General features: G+C 40.8%; 1 protein-coding gene across 1 annotated transcript in view; it reads left to right on the forward strand.

The window, feature by feature from the left end:
* Palmd (palmdelphin) overlaps positions 1-21726 on the forward strand; it is a 49319-nt gene that overhangs the window by 21300 nt on the left and 6293 nt on the right. The window contains exons 4-6 of the mRNA XM_027395597.2: positions 19302-19416; positions 19550-19583; positions 19701-19814. Coding sequence (XP_027251398.1) covers positions 19302-19416; positions 19550-19583; positions 19701-19814 — 263 coding nt within the window. The remainder of the gene's footprint in view (positions 1-19301; positions 19417-19549; positions 19584-19700; positions 19815-21726) is intronic.

Raw genomic sequence — 21726 nt, forward strand, 5'->3', positions numbered from 1 at the left:
ATCCTTTCCCATTCCATGCTAGAAAGCTGACTGGCTTGATCTTGTGTACTCTTGTACATCAGCTGCTGTGTTCAACATGTCTTGGTCTTGGAACCTGATTGGGGACGGTGTGGGAATGGAGAAAGGACAGACACACATACAGAAAGAATCGATCAGGAAGGTTATACATGTTCTGAAGGAGCTGCTTTAGTTGCCACAACAGCCTGAAACCTCAACATGTCAATCATGAGCTGCACAGTGGGAGAAGTCAGCTGGTCTTGATAGGAGGTTTCTGTAGGTGAGCCATCTCAGGCTGTAAATATTCAGGAGCAGGAAGCTACCATTGCTAGTTTTTGCACACACTGATCAATCATTTGTAAACACTCCAACTTGTACCACCATAAAGCTTTGCCATTCTAAGCCTGACTTATATGGATAAGGCTTTAGCAATTTTTCATGGGTCTGAGGAATTGGTCCTTGACATGGGTGTGTTCATGTCAACAGTACACATTCACTCAGTACTTCATCTGCTCTTCATATATTCAGCCTGGGATTCCTCAGCTCCCCAAAGGAAATCACAGCTACTGTATGCTCATGAACACACAATCCTATCGTATACAGAAGACACTGTTTAACTCCAATTCTCCCCAGGGTCTGACTCTTGCAATCTTTCCACCCCCTCTTTCTTGGTCAATGTTTCTGTTGTTCTGATGAAACACCGTGACCAAAACACCATGACCAAAACAACCTGAAGAGGAAAGGGTTTAATTGGCTTACACTTCCACAACATTGTTCATCACCAAAGGAAGTCAGGATAAGAACTCAAGCAGGTCAGGAGCTGATGTAGAAACCATGGATAGTGCTGCTTACTGGCTTGTCTAACAGAACTTATGAGTCAGGATGTCTCACTGGGTTACTAAACAGCAAGCTGCTGGGATGACAAGTGTGTTCCATAATGTCCTGTAGATGTTGGGGACTTGAACTCAGATCCTCATGCTTATGCAACAACACTTTATCCCCAACCCCAAAAAGATGGAATGTCTTGTGTCTTAATCATGACAATGATTTAAAACCTACTCCTCTTTAAAATATAAGGAACGTCCAGGACCTCACTAAACTGAGAACTGTGGGAAAGGGCTGGGCAGAAAGGGTGTCAGAGTCTACAGAAGGCCTGCTCTGACCACATTCTCCATGCTCACCAGGGAAGACAAACAGATCTCATTAATCGTAAAATGAACAATTTGGGATAAAAGCTTTTTTTTTTCTGATGACTTCCACTGCACTTGCTCATTTACATGAATCTTATATTTGATAGATTAGACTTTTTGGCTGCAATACCTTGCTTAGATGGCATTAAATGAACAACTCTTAAATGATAATGTAATTCAGATTTTTAATTCTATCATCCCCACCCCAGCACTAGTTGTTTGCTCAGCATGTTTCCAAACAGTAGATAATAAACAATAAACATTGTCTTAAAAAACAACAGCAAGGCGGGGCAGTGGTGGTGTGTGCCTTTAATCCTAGCACTCGGGAGGCAGAGGCAGGTGGATCTCTGTGAGTTCGAGACCAGCCTGGTCTACAAGAGCTAGTTCCAGGACAGCCTCCAAAGACCAGAGAAACCCTGTCTCAAAAAGCAAAATAGATAGATGGATGGATGGATAGATGGATGGATGGATGGATAGATAGATAGATAGATAGATAGATAGATAGATAGATAGATAGATAGACAGGTAGATAGATAAAATAACAATAGCAAGGCCCAACTGCCTCTACAGTTGAACACTCCCTCAGAAGGGATGGAGTGTTCAGCTTAAGCTGATGATGTTCTTTCTCCAGTCCCCAACTCAGGATCCTTATCTCTAATGACTCCCAGGCTAATCCCTGTAAAGCTCTCCGCTATGCTGACACCTCCTTGCTTCATCTCAGAACCTCCTTTTCCAGCCTTTCCACATATTGAACAGCTACAACTCTCCCTACACCTAATGATAATGGAAGTGGCTGCATACAGTCAGGCTGTAGGGACAGGTCCACGCAGCAATTCTCCGTAATCCTGGAGTATTTACTAGGATTCTCCGATTGCCTTTCAGCCTTGCCTGAATGCTCCAAGAAGCACATAGCTTCTAGCCATATTGATAGTGACTGTCTAGACAGAGCTCCTGTCTGAGCAAGAATTTTAAAGAGGGATGAGATGTTTAATGAGGTATAGAGGATATGCTGTCCCCATTTGGTCTTAATAACCTTTAGAGAAAGACATCCATCACCTTTTGCAGAGAGATCTGACAAAAAGCAGACAGACGGACATTCCCTCATCCAACTCTCTCAGTGACTACAAAATGTCACACAGCAACCACTGGAGACTCAAAGGGTCTCTCACAGAAAGGTGTTGCCTCTCATAGGAAGTCTTTAGCCGTGTTCTGTCCCTGGGTTCTTGCTCTAAAACCCGCCCACCTCCCTCTGTTCTCTTCACCAAGCTGTCACTCATGTGCCCTGTTTCCGTCATCTCACTGTAACTTAATTTTGGACTTTCAGGATGCTGTTAAGCCATCAGGACTCCTTAACGAGCACCAGATGAAGTTAGTCCACAGATATAAAGAATAATAATAATCATAATAATCGTTCTTTAAAAAGGGCTTCATTCAATTTATGAAGCATTTGCCTAAACATGAACTCTTTCAACGGTCACAGCAGTCCTAAAAAGAAAATACTAGCAACTCCATGTTATAGATGAGGAAATGGCCTTAAAGAAGGTATGGGACTTTGTGCCCAGCCATGGGGCCCTCAAGGAACAGACCGAGCTCTAAAGCCAGAGCTCTGCAGCTAAGAAAAGATAAAGAGAACTTGGAGTATAAATGTTTTGGAAGCAATGATACAGCTGATATGGGCAAGTACATAGAAAAATCAACAAAGAGATTTTTTTTTTCAAGGAACTATCCTAAAGAGATGTATTTGCAAGGAATTCGTACAGAATTCACATCTTTGATGGCCTTTAGAAGGACATTTACCTTGTTTTTTTTAAAATACGTGCACAAATGGAATGTTCTGAAACAGACTATGAGTGTGAGTAATCTGTATGCCCTTGTCTGTATTTCAGCAGCCCTGCGAGGGCTCGGCACCTCAGAATCACATTGCCAGGCAGCTTTACCTGGCAGCTGAACACTTTTCCCTCAGATATTTCTAAAGCTGCTAAAGAATCAGGTGCATGCTTTTCATCTTCCACCTAAGTAACTACCACAGTGCTTAAGAAGCTTTTATTACCAAAGAAATCAGTAGGTTCCTGCTAGTTCTCCATAGCCAGCTGCTACAGTGAAACCAGGCAAAGCTGTGCCTCCTTCCCTGAGCAGAGAAAGAATCCAAGTGCCGCCTGTGATTTATCACTTAGGTGCCTGCTCAAGAGTGACATTTGCCATTCTGCCAGGCCCCTCAGCAAAAGGATAAGAGTTAAACAGGAACATCAAAATAGAAATGATGCCATTACCTCAGGGTTCGCAACAAGGCCAGCCCCCGCCTGTGAAGTGTCCATTCCTTCTATGTTCATGGTTTTGTGACAGTTCACCTTCAGCTTCTTAATCTCTTCCACTACCCACAGTCTGTGACCTTAGCTAGTCTGCTTGCACCATTCTCAGTCTCAGTCTCCTTGCTTGTAAGATGGGAAAAATGGAGCCACATCACAGGATTCTTGGGAATACGCTGATTTCCCTGACACACAGTAGGTGATTAATACAAATATATTGAGAGATACATAATACTATTCTTCATTGAAAGTATAACTCAAAGGGCTACGGAGCTGGCTAAGATCATCGCTGTGCAAGTGTTCTAGTTTAATTCCATGACCAAAAGCAACATGGGAAGAAAATGGCTTATTTGACTTAGAAGTTACAGCCCATCATTGGGGGAAACCAAGGCAGAAAACTAGAGGTAGGAATTGAAACAGACTATGAAGGAATGCTGCTTGCTGGCCTGCTTCCCCTGGCTTCCTCAGCTACTTTTCTTATACAGCTCGAGTACACTTTCCATTAATTTACAGTAAAGAAAATCCCCCACAGATCAGTCTGATGGAGGGAATTCCTCAGCCGAGGGTCCTTCTTTCCAAGTATGTCAAGTTGACAACCAAGATTACCCATCACAGCAAATATGATGGCCTGAGTTCAGATCCCCAGCATCCATGTAATAAGTGGGGTGTGGCAGCCCATACCTGTAACCTTAGCAGTAGGGGCTGACACAGGTGGATGGGGAGGAAACCTTCATGCTGGCCAGCCAGTCTTACAAACATCAAAAAATAAACATTCCAACATCAACCTCCGGCACTCATAAACACTCATGCACATGCACACACAAAGAGAGAGAGAGAGAGAGAGAGAAAGAGAGAGAGAGAGAGAGAGGAGAAGAGAAGAAAAGAGAAGAGAAGAGAAGAGAAGAGAAGAGAAGAGAAGAGAAGAGAAGAGAAGAGAAGAGAAGAGAAGAGAAGAGACATTAATTAGAACAAAAAGATCTACAAAGACTGAGCCTTAATTGATCCGGTACTTGGCTGAGGAGTACAGTTCAAAGACAGTCTCAGCTATACAGTGAATTGGAGGCCAACCATATATATGTGGTGCTTAAAAAAAACACAACCTATTTTTCTTTGCATAACAGAGTATCACTAAGCTAGGGATCTTTCCATTTGGAAGTAACTGGTGAATATTCCCTCCAGCTTAAAGACTAATAGATCTTATTACTCTAGGACACTTACTATGCACCAAGCACTGTGTACATATACATATATGTCATTAAATCTTACAACCACCTGTGTGGCAGTTAACAGAAAAATTAACATTTATAAGGGTTAACTCATCCCCCACCTCACCTCCATTGCACTGCTAAAAAGCTAATAGCTCGGGATTTAATCTGAATTCCAATTCCTAATCATGAAACAGAACTGTGCCTCCAATCCTTTGGAAATATTCTAGCAAAGTTAAGTTCTGAGCACTCTGACAGTGGGTTTGTTTGTTTGTTTGTTTTGCTTTGTTTTGTTTTTATTTCCAGTACAAGAAGTGGTTTCACCCTTAAAGGTGTCTCATTATTTGGATGTTTACCTGAGCATTTAACACGGAGGAAATGGCTCAAGGATTTCCAAACTCACATATAACCTTTAAGTACAGCCATGTCTTTTACTCATCCTTGGGTTTTTTCTTCCAAAGGAAAACAACATTGCACAAACTAAGTGGGTTTCCATGGTTTCTGTCCCTGAATCACAACTGTAGCCCAGGAACATATTACTAAGTGTTTTGCCTGGTTCCCTGATTAATACCTGAGGAGGCAACATTCCCAGGAGAAAGCCACGTTAGACATCTTCTAAAATACTTTACTCAGACCTTCAATTTGCATCTCAAGGGATCGCTGCTCGACTTTTGACCTCTAAACCGTTTACTCCATGATTGCTAGCACAGCTACTCTGACCTCTCGGTTCAGATCGCCATGCACACAAACCTGGGCTGGTATAGACGCCATCCTGTGACACTTCTCTGCTGTCCCGCACCCCACACTGCCTAGGACGCCCATGATTTCCCACACACACTCAAGAAGTCTGCAAAGGATCTGTGTTCCTAGCAAACTGTCATTACCGTCCTGTGTCCTTTCCTGCACCTGTCCTATAGCTCTTCGTGACTGAAATTGCCTTCAGTCAAGCTCCTCTCCAGACACTTTTTATACTTCTTGAATTTCGTCCAAAGACCTCTGACTTTAATTGGCTCATGCAGAGTGCCTGACAGAAATGTCATAAGCATAAAATATAAAAGGTTAACTGCCAAAGAGAATGGTGCAAACACACCACATTCCCTTCGAGAAGGATAAGCTAAGCTACTTATGATTAAATGTTCACTAAGCTTTTTTTTTTTTTCACATTCCCTAGGACCCTTCTGACCTTTCGGCTTCTGTTAATAAAGCTTCCATTGGTGCCCAAATAGTTAGAAGCTACTTTTTCCATATAGTGTCTTGGGAAAAAGTACGTGTGAAGTCTTAGATTTCTGTGTACTGTACATCCTACGAAAAGCCAAGAAGTGGGCTGAGACAACAGCTGAAGCTGTGTCCCACAGAACAAAAAAAAAAAGAAAAAAAAAAACCTCCACGAAGGGTAATAGAATATGAGACAATACATTTATGCTCAATATCATATAACAGGAATCCACTTGATTAGATCAGAAGACAGTTCACAAAGGGAAACCCAAAATATAAAGTTCAGTCCTTCTTGGTTGCTTATTAATCTTATTTACCTACCGCAGGGTGTCTGCATCTTCATGAAACTAGTGCCTCATAAAATAAGTGAGAGATTTAGATGAAAATAACACATTCTAAATATTTCTGCCTTCCTATTTTGACCCAACTAAGTATATCTAACACACTGTACCAGGGACACAGTCAAGCTGTTCTCTGCGACAACATGGGAGAGAAGAGAAAGAAAAAGAGGAGGGTGAGAAACCCACCACTTGTCTCTTATTAAAGTTCTGTTGCCTAGAAACACTTAAGAAGTTATTCTGAGGCAATTACATGAGTCAAGATCATTCCGAGCATGTTTTTCACTCTCCATCTTTGACTAATTGGTTTACCAGATTTGTGAGAGTTCATCTGCTGTTGTTTTTAATTTCTCAGATAGACCGGTTATTTTTAATTCAGGAACCTCGGTTTTAACTTAACCAAATAAACTAAGTGAAAACCAAACTTCCAACAAAAAAAAGGAAACAAAGGCTTCCTATCACCAAACACACACACAAACACACACACACACACACACACACACACACACACACACACACACACACACACCACTCCTCTGTGTACTAATAATAACTCTGAATATATGTTATAATAAGAGAAGTAGTTGATAGGTCGATAAATCAGTGAATGTGTAGACTTTAAAATAGAATAGTAAATAACTCAAACCTAAATAAAAACATTCTCAGGCCGGGCGGTGGTGGCACACGCCTTTAATCCCAGCACTCGGGAGGCAGAGGCAAGCATGGTCTACAGAGCGAGTTCCAGGACAGCTTCCAAAGACACAGAGAAACCCTGTCTCGAAAAAACAAAAAACAAAACAAAAAAAACCACCTCAAGCTTCTTTCAAAAACAAAAATAATAAGCACACAATTATTGTGGGGCCAAAAGAAAGATAAATGATAGCAGTGCCCAGTATTTTGAGCTGTTGATGACATGTTTTTAACATTTCACCATCACTTTGCATTCTTTCCCTCTCCTCATGCTCTTTTATTTTCTCAGCCCCTCCCCATGCCTTCTCTCTTGCTCATACCTAACAATTTCATTTTATGTCATCAGACACAGAGTTTGAAAGATAAATGACCCAGAATAAATACCCACCACTATGGTAGGTTGAGAGGTAGATAGACAGAACAACCTTTGAGGTCCTTCCATGACACCACTTCAGCCCACTGATGCCAGCATCCCAAGTACTAACCTAAGCCATCCTCCAAAAGCAGTCCCAACCTAGTTCTACACATAAAGCAAGAAAGAACAGAACATTATAAAGGTAGTAACAGCCAGGCCTGAGAAGGCTGATTTGGGACTCAACGTGTTCTTGAGATATTTCATTGGATTTGCCCTTCCACTCTTTCGAAGGTGATTCCAGAGCCATATACTCCCCCAGAAAACACATACATCTGTATTCACCTCTCTTAAGATCTCTTAATTTTTCAAAGTATTTTTACATTCATTTTCTCATTCCAAATGGCATCCCACATCTTAAAACACAGATTTACGAGCCTTTGAAAGAAAATGGAGATCCTTGGCTCTGATGATGTAAGAAAACATGGGAAAAAGCAGGAAGTGAATTGATTTCAAGGATCCATCCTCTAAGTCTCAGTTACAGAAAAAAGAAAATCTTCAAAAGCAGAGACATTGCATCAGAGGAAGGGTCTGTGCTGCATGGGGACCAGGCTATTTATTTCCAGGAAGTGTTTACCAACTTGAGGATGAACCACACCCACCCCTTGCAATAGCACCCTTTGTCTGCCATCAGACAAGTATTGCTGAGTTGGTTTGGACCACCCATGGTGGACTCCCCACACACACCAGTTGGTTGTCAGATGTTATATTAGGATTGGAATTTATTCTTGTTGGCCTTCAAATTAAAAAAAAAAACCTCTTCTTTAAATCAATCAAGAACAATAACACTAAGAAACAAAGTAAAACAGAAGTGCATAGAAAATACAGAAGCTACTCTATGACCCATTAGAGACAAATGTTAAGGGTTACATAGCTCAAAGCCAGTGACCATTTCCGAATGAAGTCAATGACTATCCTTTTCCACATCATTGAATAGCTTCAGATGGCTTCTGTACTAGAAAGACTTTTCTCCCCCACCCCACTCCACCCTTTTTTATTTAAATATCTAAAATTGATTTGAGAGTATAAATCAATTACGTAAATGGTCATTACGTACACAAAACATGTAATTTTAACATCTAATATGAAAATGCCTGCTTACATTGCCAATAAAAATGTTTTTAGGGTTTACAGAATAAAGCACTGCCCTTAGAATTTGAGCAAAGTTCTGAGCAGGATAATATCCTTCTGCAATGCTAATGGAGGCAGAGGATCAGATTCTCAAGGGTAGCATGATCTACCCTAAGGAGTTCAAAGCCAGCCAGTGCTACATAAGACTCAGAAATGAATGATTAAAAAGAAATAAATGCCTTTGAGAGAACTTTAACAGAGTGCTAAGGTCCTCCCTCAGTAGCACAAATATTACCTAAATTTAACTTGTAGAAGAAAGGAAAAAGAGGAGAAAAACAGATAAAGTGGGGGGAGTGCAACTTTCAAAGCAGCAGATGATGTGTCCTGAGACTATTGTCAGGATCTTTTCTCCTCAGATTTTTGTTATTATTATTCTCTCATTTATTATGAAGTTTCCCCTCCCCCAGTCTCTCACGCCCCATCTCTCCTCTCCCCTATATTCATTCTCCCTCCAACTCTCCTCAGAAAAGATCTTGAGACATGATCTTACTAAGTAGGTATTGCTGGAACTTGGAACCATGGTAGCCTTGAAATCTCACAGACACCCCCTTCCCCACCACCGCACCTCTCTTTCCCTGGTGCTGAGATTAAAGTTTACCATGCCTAAAGTTCACTCTTCCCTAAATTTATAACAATGGGGGGGGGGGCATAGCTGAATCATGACTGGGCAATCTTGAGTTAACTTACAGTATACTGGCTGCAACAGTACTTGAAAGTCACTGGAGAAACTCAAGACACCTAGACAGAGATCAAATCTAGTTATTATTACAATTATTTTGCTTTTGTTAAGTGTTTGGCAAGTACTACTGGATTCTCCACATGCCCTAATTAAAATCTACACAGTCCACTGCTGTCCTGCCAGATCATTTGAGAAGCCCCAACCTAAACAATGACTTTTCTAATAATTTGCAGTGTGGATGGTTCTCTAAAAACCAGTTTTGTTTCTTATATTCTATGATAATTGACACTCTTAATATACAAAACTTTATTCTGATTGCGCAAATAGGCTTCTCTGTGAACTCACACTATTCTACTGTCTCTTGTCTGTACAGCAGTGGCAAACCATGATGGTCCCATCAGTCTGTCCAATAGTTACGACTATTTACAGAGTTTTATTAGGAGGCCAAACTCATCCTTACATAAGCTATCTGCATATGATTATAAATTATTTAGCTCTCTTAACCATCTGCTGTTCCCAGTCCTCAGCACAGGCTGACATTTGTTTCCACATCATTGTGTTGCCTCTCAACTTGTAATCATCTGAGAGCTGCATTGTGTCTCCTGCCCTATTCTTAAATGCTCAGGGTTAGAGTCAATAGATCTAGCTCAGGGCAAACTGCATGTTTGTTATTATGAGTACCCTTTCTTTCTGACTTAGTTACCCAGAGCATGTGATTGTCACCCTGGAAGGTGGGTCTTTATTATATATATGCCTTTTCCCAATGAACAGCAATTCATTGTAAATTCATTGGCTTTAACTACATGTCTATGCAATGTTCGTCATCTTTTTGATCTACTTTGTCAGGTCAGCCAAACAGAGTTGACACGTAATCACATTCTTAGTCAAGATGTTACTAGTGCTTAAATTTTTAAAATAAAATAATTTCTCTAAATCTCTACCTCAGTTAATTATATACACTTAATTTTATTTTTGTTTGCTTCTTTGGAGGATGGGGCCTCACATTATAGCCCAGCCTGGCCTTAAATTCATAATAATATTCGTACCTCTCCTCCTGGGTGCTAGGATTACCAGTATGAGCCAGTGTACCAGATCATACTCTCAATTTTATTGGGAAAATCTAGTTTGGGTGGCATCACAATATCTTTAACCAGTGTCTCACGAGTAGTAACTAATGTTCCCAATGAAGATCATCTGACTAAGGCTATCAATTGTGTATAACTAATAACATCCACTGAGTTTCCAGAGGGATTCACTCAAAAGCTATGATTTTAAAAATAAATTATAAGATTTTCCTTTTTCATCAGAAGTTTTAGCCACTTAATATTGAATTGTCATTAATTTTTTAACTAAAAAAATAGCTAGGCAAAAATCTATGAGCTGTCAATATAAAGCATGTCAGATTTCATGTATCGTTAGGAAGCCTGGTAAGTCTCATCATCACTAGGAGGAGAAAAGACTTGTTTTTCTTCTGCTGGTAGTTCATTACCCAAAATGCAAAATACTACTGAAGGATTCTTTGGCTCAATGAAAGACTCAAAATCTTGACTTCTCCTCCATGAAGTTACACAATGGTTAGTACACTAATTCCGTTGATTTAAAGGAGTTTACATAAATGTTTTTTTAGTATCAGATTAAAAGTCTCATTTACCTCACACAGAAAAATCTTAACTGGTAAGCCTTCAAGAGGAGAGGATACCAGTGTTTTGAGAGGTTGGAGAAAGCCTGCTCCTTTTCATTTGTTCCTTTGCATATGCTTGGCAGTATGCAAACAAAAACAAAAACAAACAAACAAAAAATAGCTCACGATGGCATTCCAAATTAGAAAAGAGAGATAAGGGAGGGCAAGCAGCTCTATTTTAAAGATAGGGTCTGAAAGCTATAGACATTTGCTAGTATCCTGCACCATCTGAACACACAAGAGAATGGGATATCTATCTACCACACAACTTAAATACACAAGACAATGGGACATCTAATCTACCTCCAGATATCCATCGAGGTAGATGAAGCTCAGTGAAATATGCTACTAGAAAAAGAAAAGAGGAATGGATTTGGGAGCAGCGGGAATAAGGTTCTCAAAATAGAGTCAAACCAGGGATGGTGGTATTCATCTGTAATCCCAGTACTGGAACTTAGAAGCAGGAGGGTTGTAGAAAGTTCAAGGCCAACCTGGTCTATGTGCAAGTTCAGGCCAGGCAGGGATTTATAGTAAGACCTTGTCACAAAAAAAGAAAAGAAAAGAAAAAAACTTAGAGCAAGGATGTTCTTTCTGCCAAAACCCATTAGAAGACTCCATTATAAAAATTACAGCAAAGCTGATGCTGGAGAAGTGTTACAGTTTTCTGTCTACAACAGTATTTTTTTAAGGACAAAGCTCAAGGTTACCCTTTTCTCTTCCTCTGTTGGCTGAGGCAGGGTGGGCCATCTATGACAATCCCAGTGAATAAAATAGTGATGGTAGCTGGGGCTAACTTTACTTTGTTACCATGAGCAATAACACATCCCTTTTTTTCCTATTTTTTTATTTAAATTAGAAAAAACTTGTTTTACATGTCAATCCCAGTTCCCTCCTCCCCTCCTCCCCTGCTCCCCACTAACCCCCTATCCGGTTTCTGCTTCCCAGGGAGGGTGAGGTCTTCCATGGGGGATCTTAAAAGTCTGTCTTATCATTTGGAGCATGGCCTAGGCCCTCCCCTGTGTGTCTAGGCTTCGAGAGTCTCCCTCACATCCCTTTTATACTACCAGTCAAATGAATGTTATATCTAAGTTCACAGAAATAAATTTTCAGTTTTAAGATTTATTCCCATGGTGGCTAACTGAGGAAGACTAAGTGAAATTCTGCTTTTAAATACCATCCAATCTCAGACTACCTATGAACCTCAGGATCAGTTGCCTTTTTTAGGTGACCTGTTTGCTCATATGTCCAGTGGAACTAGGAAGCTATTCATGGGTGGCTGTGAGAACTAATTATGCCACAGTTAGTACTCTGTCAATATGGACCACTATTGAACATTTTTCTAATCACTAACATGTCCATACTGAATGGCTTTAGCTGTAAACTTTTGAATTGTGTTGGTGATTATTTTTACCCCATGAGATATACAGTCTGTTTGGCCCCTAATGGTGAACTTCATCAGACTGTTAGTCCTTGTTAATGCTACCAAAAACTAAAAGAGATAAATGGACTCTTAGTTGCAGAAAAAATGCCTTCTGAGATTACCTCTTCTCGACATATCCAGTATTTAGGTGCAGCAGTCTTTTTCTCTAAGACAAAAAGAAAAAGTTTTCTTGTTGGAATTGGGTTGAGGACATTATCTCCCAATCATTAAGGGAGGTTATTACCACCACAGAGCACAAAATGAAAGCCACCTGTTTTCAGATAGGGAGCTCTTTGAAATAGCCCTCTTTTCCCCCTGGGCAAATGGGCAAGGAGAAGAAGGATTCCAATAATGGATAGCATTGAGAATGCTTTCTCCTGTGCTCCATTTATCTAAATTGGCAAATGATGCCTGCCCACCATCTCTCAGAAGTTAAGAGAGATGCTGACTCATCCATCAGGCCCCACCTCACAGTCCAGAGGTACCAGAAAGGAGAGGATTTTTCCTGTGCCGCCTGCCTCTCACTAAACCGAATCAGCAATTCAAAGAGCTCAGTTCCCATTCTGAAAGGTTATACTTTCTAAAGATCAGAGAGATCAGAGGACAGCACTTAAGGAAATTCTAAGCCATGCACTGAACCGTAGTCAGGGAGAAGTTAAACTCAGCCTTAGAAGCATCCCTATATGATTTTTTATAAAAAAAAAACTCTTCAGTGTATTATGCATATATACCAATGTCTATCACTCACGTACAGATATAGGAATATACAGCTATATATACATGTGTGTGCTTGTAAATGTATGTATATGCTCATGTATATAGCTCCTATGTATCTCAGTTATTGTTTTAGATATACTTACATTATTTTATGTGTATTTGTATTTATCTTGCGTGTATAGATGTGTGCCAAGGGAATGTCTACTACTCACAAAGGTCAGGAAGGTTATCGGATTCTCTGGAACTAGAGTTGCAGATGATTATGAACCATCACGTGGGTTAGGGAAGCTGACCCAGGTCCTCTGCAAGAGCAAGAAGTGCTGCTCTCAATCACAGAGCCATCACTCTAGTCTCTCAGTATCTCATTTATAAGAGCTCATTTCTTTCTCTTTCCAAAATATGTATTTGGAAGGGGATTGTCTGAGTTCTCAGGCCTAAGGCAAGAACTACATTATTTAACATTTAAAGCAGAAATAAATATGTTCTTATATGGCCATTGAATTGGAGTGGGGGGCAGACAGATGCATTCCGGTATCATATGGATACCGGAAAGGGGGAAAAAAATACGGTCATTGACTGGGGGACTGAGCAGACAGATCCACACATATGTATTTTGGAAAGAGGAAAAAAAAAAGAGAAGGAAGAGGCGGCGATGAAAATTATAAAACACCAAGAAAAATGATGGACAAAACTTTCATAAGACGTGTAGCGGGAAGACTACACTCCTCCAGGCATGGTCTTATGAGAGAACTTCTGTACACTGTGGAATATTTAGCAACATCCCCAGTCTCCACTTTAGATTCCAGCAGCACTCCAGTATCCAACCATGACAACCAAAAGCATCTTCAGATTTTGCAAACATCCCAGGCAGACCTGAGAACCATTCTACCAGGAATATTCAAAAAAAGTTCTTGCCTTCTGGTTACAATGCTGTTATACACCTCAATGGTGTCGTCAGGTATAACCATTGGCAGACTACCTCCCTTTCTTTTTTAATTAATTAAATTTACTTATTTTTACAACCCTACTCAGGTTTCTCTTCCCTCCTCTCTTCCCTTCCCCTCCCCCACCTCCTCTCTGTCCCCTACCCTGAATCCACTCTTTCTGTTCAGAAAGGGGCAGGCTTCCCATGGGTGTCAGCAAAGCATATGGAGATAGGACTAAGCTCCTCCCCTCATGTTAAGGCTTGGTAAGGCAACCTAGTAAAAGGAGTAAGTAATTTCCCAAAAGCCTACCAAAGCATCAGTGTTAGGCCCTGCTTCCACTGCTAGGAGTCCCACAAGCAGACCAAGCTATACAACTGTCTCATGTATGTAGAGGACCTAGGTCAATCCCATGTGGTTTCCTTGAACCCAGGTTAGTTGTCTCTGTGGGCTTCCTTGTGACGACCTCCCTTTCTATTGCTGGCCTTCTCTTGTTAGGCTTTTAGAGAGAATAGGGGTCAAGAGAAGGAGATGCTGAGTCAAGTTGTCTTTCGGGTAGAGGATACATTAACAACAAAAGAAACAATTTGACAGATGTCGAAAGTAAGAGGTTTCAGTCCCACCAGACAAAGCAAGTTGGTCATATAAGTCTTAGACTGCATAACAAGGGACATTCTTTGTTGTACGTAAGAATGGGGCTTATGTCAGTGTGTGGCACAGGCAATGTGACAGCAGTCAAGCTGTCTTTGACCTCAGGTGGCAAGGGATAGAGCAGGGACTGAGTGTGTTCCACACTGCTTGCAACCATCCCTGCTGCATCGGAGATCTGAGTTCGTGGATGCTGCTGAATCGTAAGCAAGTGGAGGGACTCTGAGAATTTCTAGTTCTTTATTCTCAGTCACTGTTCTTTAGATTCCCACCACTAAGCAGACGTCCCAATCATTTAGGAAACTTTCAGAGAGAAAAAATATCTCTGCCATTTAACTCTTCATCCATACATAAAAGACGTAAGTGAGAAGATAGAATAATAAAAAGTTGATAGAATAAAGAAATTCTCCATCAATAAGCTCCTCCTGCCAGAGGTTGCTAAGTAATTTACCATCAAGACATTTCTTTACTGTGCTGGTTGGAACCAAAGAAAGAGAATTGGGAGGGGAGCATTTGTTTTCTTTGGTTTTCACAAACATCGTGATGTGTCATTCAACCTATGTCTCCTAGTAATGCGACTTTCACCTGAGATTTGAAAAGCTTCACAAACATTTATTAGCAAAGACTTTGATGAGGTTAGCAAGCCTCAGGCCTCCTATTCTTATAATATTATTCTAAAACCATCCATGTGACTCACACAGCATTACCTTTTCCAGTACCTTTTTGTCAGAGGGAAACAATAGCTGATACCAGTGCACATCATAATTCGCCACGATGACACTGGCCAGGCAGACTACAAAATGGATCAGGAAAAGGCAGAGACAGGAAGAAAGCAGAAGCTGCTGTACAGTCTACTTCTTCTGTTTCTTACATAAGCCCTGATGGATACTTAACATTGACCTGACCGCTAGCAATCTTGATATGTTTTAAAAAATAAATATTTATTTACTTGTTAGGGAGTAGCAGGGGATCTACATGTGCCACAGTGTGATTGCAGAGGTCAGTTCTCGACTCCCACCATGTGGACCCTAAGGATAGAACTCAGTCGACCAGGCTGGGCAGCAAGCACCTTGTGCTCCATGCCATTCCTGCAGGTCTCAAGCTTGGAATTTTTATCTATCACTTTTACTTTCCAGGAAATCTTACCCATGTGTGTGGCTATACAGACTTACTCCTTCCAAATTCATGTCTTCAAACACAGACCCTATCACCTCCATAGCACACTTGACTGTCTGAGAATTAACTGAGCCCACCAGCCTCCGGCTTCATCTTCCAAACAGTTACATTTACAGGTTTCCAGCAACTTGGGTCCTAACAACGGATGCCATCGTTCTTCTCATCTCTGCTCACTCCCCCCAACACACACCTGTAATCTATAATCCATCAACAAATTCTGGAACCTCTCTCTTTTAAATATTTCCAGAACCCCACCATTTCTCACCCTTCTAGCAGCAACCACCTTAGGTTAGGCCATCTCCATCCACATTATTAGCAACAGATATCCATGCTTGCCTCTCCAGTGCGGTCTCCCATCCAAGTACTAACCAGACCTGACCCTGTTTAGCTTCTGAGACTGATATGGCAATTAACCTTCTGGTTCACCAACCTATCTATGTCCAAGGTCCTGTAATTTCCTTCTCATTTATCAACTCTTTCCTCCTTACTCTTTCTACGCTTACGTCAAGATTTTTAGGTAGTCTGCTCTCTGGGGAGCATTCTTTATGCCCTACCATCATACATTGTCACAAATAACATTTCTTTAAAGTGACTTTCTCGGATGATCTGTGTGCCTTTAGTCCTGGTAATCAATTATCTTGCTTTTTCATGGAATATTTTTCTTTATAAACAAATGGGCTTATTACACATGCCTTGCTATATTTATCTATGAAGAAAGTAGGTGTGTGTATCCACATACACACATGTATGCATGCATACATACACTTGTTAAGGCAGGGCCTGGCAAACTATAGCCTAGATCCAATCTAACCCTGGCCTGTATTTTCATGGAAACAAAATAGGAATGGCATACACACACACACACACACACACACACACACACACACACACACACACACACACACATTTATAAAATTAAAGGGTTATACAGTAAAAAATAAGTGGAAATGAATGAGTGAATGAATGAATGTATAAGCCATATGTAGACTATAAACCTAAAACATTTTCCATCAGGTCTTTCATGGAACAACCTTGTCAGCCTGTGTATTAATGTGTTGTTCCCTGACAGAATGTCAACTTCTCCTTTTTTCACTATCATATCAATACCATATAGAGTACTTCCTGGAACAATTAAGGCACTAAATAAACATTTTTATGTAGATGCATAAATGAATGATGACAACAATTAGTCTCAGTGATCACTCTCGGGTCAAACAGGAAGTTGGCAGATGAAGCAAAATTCCAGCCTAAATTTCTTCCATTCTACAGCTGGGTCCTAAAATTCAAGAGCTGTAGTCATTTGAACCTCCTTCATTTCTACCCAGGTTCCCCTATATACACCATGTCTAACACATATATTAGGAAGAGAACTCTTAGGGGGGTGGTAAAACGAGACAAAGGTGGAATGTGTTGTGGAAAGCCTTGAGAATTCGCTCATGGATAAGCTTATGCCTGCCACCTGCCTTGTTCAACTGGCTTTCATTTTCATCCTCTCTTCTACCTTCACCTAGCCTTTGAACAAAACAAGGCAAGCAAGGCTACTCTCATTATGCATGCTGAAAAACTGAGTTTTGAGGAGGTTTAAGAAGTTGACTATAATACACAGCAAAAACTATAGGATCCAAATCTATCACTTTTAGTGGTTTTCCACTCTACCAAACTGGACCAACAGACATTTCATTATTCAGCACACTGAATAATTCTGCCAGTGGGAAAATGCTACCAGAGATCTGGAGGAAGTTTTTAAATTTCAGGAATCTCCTAGAAACTCCTAATAAACCAGGAGTACTATAATTCACTTGAAGTTCTGTGGTGTGCAGGAAAACCTCCTCAGCTATAAATGGCCTACAGATGGCCAGAGGCAGCATCAATATCAGAGCCTAGAGTTAAAGCAGTGAATAGAATGGCCAAGACAATCACATCCTGGGATTTTTATTGGTGTGACAATAGCCTAAGATTTTAGAGCAGCCAGGCCCATGACTGTCTTTAAGAAGGAAGCCAAGAGAACTGACAATTATGTCAGCTGGCATGAATGTCCACAGCTGTCATCTCTTGGACCAGCTGCTACATCAAATCAGCCATCCTCTGAGGCAGCTGACTTTCGTGTTCAGAGTGTCTAAGACTACATGTGTTTCATGGCTTAAGGGCCAGCCTTAGTAACTGCAACTGCCGGGGCCCAGGGCATCATGCAGGGAAGAGGTCATGATGACACATCCTGGAGTTCATCTGAATGCTGGTTATGAATTCAGTGTATGCGTAACAGTCCATTTTCAAATGTGTCTCTTTGACTAATTCCCTTATGCATTATCAGGATATACATATCTATTCCCGACCCACCCTCCTCAACTCCTCCCAATCTACTATCACACCACAGAAAATGAAGTCTCTGTAATGGATTTTATCCATTTCTCCATCTCTTCACCCTACTCCAAAAATAGCACAATGCTCAAGGAACTTAGAACAGTGTCATTTTGATGTTAGAATATGCTAGGGCTGGATATGGTGGCACACGCCCTTTATCCTAGCACTCAAGAGGCTGAGGCAGTCCGATCTCTATAAGTCCTAGGCCAGCCTGGTCTACACAGTGAGTTCCAGTACAGTAACATAGTGACAGCTAACAGTGAGACCCTGTCTTTTAAAAACAGGAATTTACTATTTAAATATCTATGATTATTAAGACAAATTTAATAATAGTAATTTTTCTAAATATATGCAGATGAGTAAAAACCTTAAATCACTATATAACTACAAATGTGCTATTTCTTTGGGTTGATCTCTCTCTATCCCTCCCTCCTTCCCTCCTTCCTACCCTCCATCCCTCGTTTTACAACAGCATTGTTTGTAGCTTAGGCTAGCCTCAAACCCTCAGTTTTCCTGCCTCAGCCCCTAAGTGCTAGAGTCACCTCTGGGCTGCCACATTCCACTTAAAAGGTCTCTTTACAAAATAAACTATTCTGGTTTATATGGAAGCAACATTCACTAATGTGCTAATTAGTTTTATTATCACAGTGACAAGGGAGCAACTTGAAACAGGGAGGATTTATGGGGGCCAATGGTTTGAGGAGATAAAGTCCATCAAGGCAGAGACGGCATGGCAGCAAGAACAACATGTAGCAGCTGATCACATTGAAAACACAGAGAGGGGAATGTTGGTGTCCCATTAGCTTTCCTTTTTCCGTCTGTATGCAGTTCTCAGTGTGGGCCCTGCAGTCTGGGTCCTCAGTCTTTGGTATGGTGGTTCTCCTCTTCTCAGTTAAATCTCCCTGGGAAAAAACCTTCACAGACATGCCCAAAGATGTGTTACATTAATGCCCTGGGAATCTTCAATCAAATTGACAATCAAAACTAACCTTTATATGTGAGAAGTCCTTATGCTAAAAATAATAATAAAACAAAAGTAAGCAAGCTTGGATTGAAATTGTTCAATGATCTGGAAGCTTCGTTGTATTAGATGTGATCTCAGTGTGAAGCTGTGATGCTCTGTGGAATGCTGCATGCTTGGAAAATGTCTGGCTCCCAAATCTGCATACATATCACATTAAGCATTAAGAAATGTATTCTTTTTATTGCCAGGCTCGAGAAAGAGATCCAAGATCTTGAAAAGGCTGAACTGCAAATCTCAGCCAACGAAGAGGCAATTCTAAAGAAGCTAAAATCGATCGAGAGGACCACAGAGGACATAATAAGAGTGAGTGGAATTCAGTTTTAAACTATGAATCCCTCTCAAAAGAATCCACAAATGCTATTTCTTCAAAGCATTGCTATGTTTATATTTTTATTTTTTTAAACTAAGTTCATCATGGAAATCTTTTATCTTACAGTCTGTGAAGGTGGAAAAAGAAGAAATCCCAGAAGGTATGTTTTGAAGCAACCTGTTCCATGTCAAAGCAAGATCATTTTCATAAGACCACTGGCCTTGTTTCACTATTAGAAATATCTTACATGTATTTTGAATTAATATCAACTTTACAGAATCAATTGAGGACATCTATGCTAATATCCCTGACCTTCCAAGTTCCTACATACCTTCCAGATTAAGAAAGGAAAGAAATGAAGGACAAGATGATGATGAACAAAATAGAAAAGGTATTTGAGAACCTACATTCAATAGCATGTTCTCAATTTCAGATTTCTTCTATGACTAGTGCATGTATGTAGTGTGTGTGTGTGTGTGTGTGTGTGTGTGTGTGTGTGTGTGTGTGTGTAGATGTGTATGTACAACGGCATTCACATAGAGGTCAGAGGACAATTTTCAGGAGTCAGTTCTCTCTTCCTCCCTTGACTGAGACAGGATTTCTCTTGTATCTGCCAATGTGCAGCCTACTGCAGGCTAGCTGATTGCATGAGTTTCCGGCCAGTTCTCCTGTCTCTGTATCCCGCCTCACATCTGCCTTTTTTTTCAATGTTGGTTACAAGCATTGAACTAAAGTCACCAGGTAGCAAATTTTTGCCCACTGAGCCATATCCCAGTGACCCCTCAATTTCATATTTTATATTAAGTCTTCACAACTTGCTTGTGTTTCTAGTTTAGGCAAAGGTCCATTTTACAAATTTCCCAGGACTACAGGGCAGTTCCCAGGGTTGTTCCCAAGGCAGTTCCCACAGTTGGCAAAAGGAAGGTGACTATTTATTCCGTGCATTTTCCTTCCTACCAAAACAAGCAGTAACAAGGAAGATAAGGCCTGAAACAGGCAAGAGACACTCTAAAACTTTTCTGCTCAAAAATTTCATCTAGTAGATATTGAGTTATAAAATATTTTTAAATGAAAATGTCCCCTTCGAAAGGTCAGGCATTATTTATCTTCATGGGATAATGATTTTCATAAATTTATTACTTTAAAGCCTCTGGGAAATGAAGCTATGGCCAAAGAGGAAAACTTTGAATTTTAGAATTGAAGGAGAAGCTATTCTCCATCTGCAGGTAGCAATCACTTACTGAGGTAACAGATATTTAATGAATAACTACTATACACCAAGCTCACTTAGGCACATGGTAGGTATTCACTAAATTAAGCATTTGGGGAGTACAATGCAGAAGACAGAAGTAGAGGTGAGAGACAGGGAGAAGATGGGTAGAGATCTTTCAGGTTTAATTGGGTACCCAGGGAAAGCCACGGCACATCAGTCAACAGAGGACACAAGAAATATAAGATGAGCTGAAGGAAAATATACCAAAAGCAAACACTGACACATTCTAATTCTAAGAAGAATGCTTGCCCTTCACCTGTTAAAATTCCCTCCATGGGGCTCTTGCCTGGGTTGTGAGACAGACTTCAGCTCCCTCACATTCACCACTCACCTCCAGTTCAGTTGTCTTGGTACAGTTGCTATTGCTCTATTTTAAGCCCTTCATCTGCTTGAAAGTGGTGTTAAACCGGGAGGATAAAAGAGAGGTGGCTAGAGAGAAAACTCAGTGATTAAGAGCACCTGCTGCTCTTGCAGATAACCCAGGTTCAATTCCCAGCAGCCACATGGCAGCTCACAAATGTCTATAACTCCAGTTCCAGGTGGTCTGGTGCCCCTTTCTGGTATCCTCTGGCACCAATCACACACATGGTGCACAGACGTTCATGCAGGCAAAACACCCATACCCATAAAATAAAGCATTTTTCATTTTTGAAAAAGAGATAGAAATGGGACTCTAGGCTTCCAACTTCTTTGGGTGCAGTGATGCATCTAAGCACTCTCCATACTGTGAAGACCTCAGAGCACTTTACAGTTTCAGTAGGCAGCTGAGCTTGCAACAGGGATGTAACAACAGAATTACACTGCTACAGCACATAGTGTGACTGTTCTTCCAAAGAAAATAAAGCAGAGATTTTTTTAATGTTTTTTTTAATTTTTAGAAGCACTCTTATTTACATACCCATGCCCCCATTCCTTGCCCTCCCATCTTCCCATATTCCCCACCAAGCCCCCCAACCCATCCCCCACCCCCTCCCCAGGGATAGTGAGGCCCTCCAGAGGGACCATCAAAGTCAGTCATTTGGGGGAGAGT

This window comes from Cricetulus griseus, assembly GCF_003668045.3.
Source record: "Cricetulus griseus strain 17A/GY chromosome 1 unlocalized genomic scaffold, alternate assembly CriGri-PICRH-1.0 chr1_0, whole genome shotgun sequence".
Lineage (NCBI taxonomy): Eukaryota > Metazoa > Chordata > Mammalia > Rodentia > Cricetidae > Cricetulus > Cricetulus griseus.